At 46.6% G+C, this 3,633-nt stretch overlaps 1 protein-coding gene across 1 annotated transcript; it reads left to right on the plus strand.

The window, feature by feature from the left end:
* The first annotated feature begins 795 nt into the window (after positions 1-795).
* LOC112274655 (fucosyltransferase 6) lies at positions 796-3,377 on the plus strand. The gene has a single exon (XM_024504313.3). It carries the CDS (start codon positions 796-798, stop codon positions 2,401-2,403), a length of 1,608 nt encoding a protein of 535 aa, XP_024360081.1. The 3' UTR covers positions 2,404-3,377.
* The last annotated feature ends 256 nt before the right edge of the window (positions 3,378-3,633 follow it).

Raw genomic sequence — 3,633 nt, forward strand, 5'->3', positions numbered from 1 at the left:
TAAAATAGGCCTCTTCTACTGTACAAGGTCGCAGTTGAATCGTAACTAGTCAAGCCGGGGTTTCGTGTCAAGCCAGGGTTTCGTGTCAAGCCAGGGTTTCGTGTCAAGCCAGGGTTTCGTGGAAAACGCTTTGCCGCCCTTTCGTGTAAGGAAGAAATCTAGTTTGAATGTTGAGAAAGTGCCGGAGCCCACTAGAGTCGTTTTGACCCAAATTCACGAGGTTGCAAACGCGTCGGAGGGAATCACAGCTAGGGTATAAGCGCAGTTTTGATTCTTGGTGTGTGTCTTTGAAGCATTGTGACAAAGCAACCACTGCCTTTAACAGCTCCACGTTTTTGTATGATGTGCATTCGCTGTAGTTGCTCTGCTTTGTCTTCCTCGAAGGAGTTTCACAACCACACCCACCCTGAGAACTGCACCGGAAATTAAAGCCTTCCGAATCCTTCGTTGCGTGCTCAGGCCACCACCTTCCAAGCTGTGTGGCTATCACTTCTGAAATCCGGGTGGTGAATCTTCACGAGTGGAGTTCTCTCAAGATTCCCTAGTTGAGCAGCACCGTGGTTTCTTGCAGGACGGGAAGACTTCACATCTTTTGGTCAGCTGCAGGACGAAGAATCAAATTGGGACTGTGGGCAGTTCATGTCTGAGGAACAGCTTGCGTACGGCTGACAATTCTTACTAGATTGATCCCTGGGTTGACCACCGCCAGATAATTCTTGTGCTTTTTCGCCTTAGACGAAACATTCGCCTTTTGGCAACTTTGGACGTCGAGGCAGCTTGGAGGAATTGCACAGGATGACTGCCACAGGAATGTACCAAGTTGTGTTGAACTCGAAGGTTAAGATGCAACATCGGGGTCCGAGGTTGCACAACTTGATCATTGCGATGGCTCTATCATTCTGCGTTCTAGCTTTTCGCCTGTTCGCTATCTCCCGGCAGGATCACCAGCACGAGGTCCGGCCCGTGTTTCTCGACAACCCACTGCCGCTCAAGAATGAAGTTCCCCGCAACACGTCCGATCTCATTGCGAAATTAGCCGCCGTCACCAGAATTGCTGCAAATGGAAGCAACATGACGAAGGTTTTTTCTTCCGAAAAGCAACTGTTGTGGAATAAGGAGCACCCTTGCTCTAGCAGGCGGGAAATTCACTCTCTCTACTCAACTAGGAAAAGCACACACGACATACAAATTAATTCGAATTGGGTCTCCATTCTGCAAGAGTATGCAAAGCTCCACAGGACGTGTGTGCTGCAAATGGGCAACGTGACAGATTTTTTCCTCAAGAGGAAGCATATAGAGGGTTGCAAGTTTGTAGTGGCTGGGGTGTCTAGGGGCAGCGGTATCGGCAACAAGGCTCTGTCAATCGTGTCGGCGACAGTGTATGCCGTCCTAACGCAACGAATCCTTCTCGTCCCGCAAGCCGCTGCTGCACCCGGAGTGTTTTGTGAGCCATTTGAGGGCTCCTCGTGGACGGTGGATCCTGATCATATCTGGACGAAGAGCAAGAAGAGAACTGATCTTTGGGACACCTTGGCATATTTCCACAAAAGGGTGGATGCTAGAGCTCTTAGCGAAGCCATGGTAAAGCCCGTCTACGCCGTTTCCACGACCGAGAATTGGGACGCGCAACCGGAGCCACGATTTTTCTGCGACACCGAACAAGCACAATATACCCAAGTCCAATGGATCAATTTTCGAAACAACTTCTACTTCGTGCCGAAGCTCTTCGCAGTCCCGAGCTTCCGCCCCCTTCTCGAGGATATTTTCCCCCACCGGAAGGTACTCACTCAGTTGTTGCGGACCGTGATGCTACCATGTGATCCTGTGTGGGAGCGTGTCAAGCAAGTGCACGACTCACATTTCCGACATTCAGATCGCCTAGTCGGCATACAAGAACGATACTTTCAGGGAAAATCAGAATTCGATCTACTGCACACGACTATGGAGGAGAACGTCGTGAGCTGTCTACTGGCCGAGGGGCTTCTTCCAACCCCGAACTCCGAATCTCAACCCCGAACAACGACAGTGCCACAGGAAATGGACGAACCAATCGTTCCTTCAAACTCTCCCGAGGTCCTAAATTCTCTCAATGTCACTACCATCTTCATCACTTCTCTTTACCAAAGCTTAGCCGACAGATTGTCGCGGGACTACGTGCTAACCACGACAGAATCCGACGATCCGGTAGGGGTGGTCCAGCTGACCCACGAGGAAACCCAGAACTTCGGGGTCGAGGTTGACAAGCATGCCTTGGTGGAAATCCTCTGTCTGAGTCTCACAGACAACTTGGTTCTGACTCCACAGTCCACGTTCGGCGCCCTCGCGCAAGGGTATGGTGGCTTAGTACCATGGTTCATCGACCTGCGACCTGAAACACAAACGCCGTGCGTGCCTGCGACCTGAAACACAAACTTGTTTCCAACTTCCGGCCACGAAATTGTACACCTGCCCACATGATGTGGATGTCAATGGGCAGTTCATGACGGACGTGGTGTCGTACTTGACGGATTGCAACTCGGTGGAGAAGCCGTTCCTGCACATGAACGGGATCCAGCTAGCAACAGATTGAGAGAATAGCCCTGTAAGTCGCAGGCATGGTTTACCCTGTTGTGATACACAGTCACTGCACATTGAATTGTCATCAAGTCTCAATTTATTCGACGCCAAAATATCCCAGAAGACCATCACGATAACGAAGAGCAGATTACAGCTCATTTGAGCTGTTCTCAAGCTCCATGAGGTGGAAAACCAGGGCTGTTATCTTCACTGCAGCATACAGCCACGAGTGATCGGTAGGGGCTGGACAAAACAAGTCGAACAGTATAGTATCTCTGACTACAGATCCAACGATGGTCGTCAGACCTTTTTGTTTGTCAGACGATGCTCCGATGAGATATAATTCCGGAACTGAGTGGTTTTGGAAGGGCATCTCTATTAGTGCGCTAAAGGGCCACACTGGAATGTCCTGAGCTTGCAGTACACCACCATTGCTCGCCCACTCACGTTGGCAACACTCAATGGATTCAAAATCGTGGCACCAATGGTATAGAAAACACGGCGCCCCATTTGAAGAGCTTCTACAGATTTTGGCATGAGTATTGATAATTGACAAGGTTGAGTCAATTGGCAGTAGGATATTTTAATGTGGGAGTAGAGTGCATGAGTGAGGTACTTAAAGGGTATTTATATGAAGAAGTCTACCTTTAAAACACCACAGTATCTAAGCCTTACAAAGGTCTTCCACTTGATGAAGAAAACAAATTTAGAGCTTTTGGCTTTTGAAGATTGTACAAAGTGAAGCACCTGTAAAATAGACATGATCATTGTATTGTAATAAATCTAAAATGCCACTTTTTTTTCTTGATTTTAAAAAGTATGACACATATTCAAATTCAAATATATAATGTTTAATTTTAACAGCATTTTCTACACCTTTGTAAATTTCTATGAAAAATACAATTTGAGATGAATCTACTATACATTTTTTTTAAAATATCATTTATGTTAAGTAGAAAAAAAAATAGTACATTCTATTTTATCTTTTTTTATTTAGATATTTGGATTTAATATTTCTAAATTTAAAGCCAACTAAATAACATTTCTTAATTCCAATCAATCAAAGGATTTAAAAGA

Source organism: Physcomitrium patens, chromosome 22, assembly GCF_059467195.1.
Source record: "Physcomitrium patens ecotype Gransden chromosome 22, ASM5946719v1, whole genome shotgun sequence".
NCBI classification, from domain to species: domain Eukaryota; kingdom Viridiplantae; phylum Streptophyta; class Bryopsida; order Funariales; family Funariaceae; genus Physcomitrium; species Physcomitrium patens.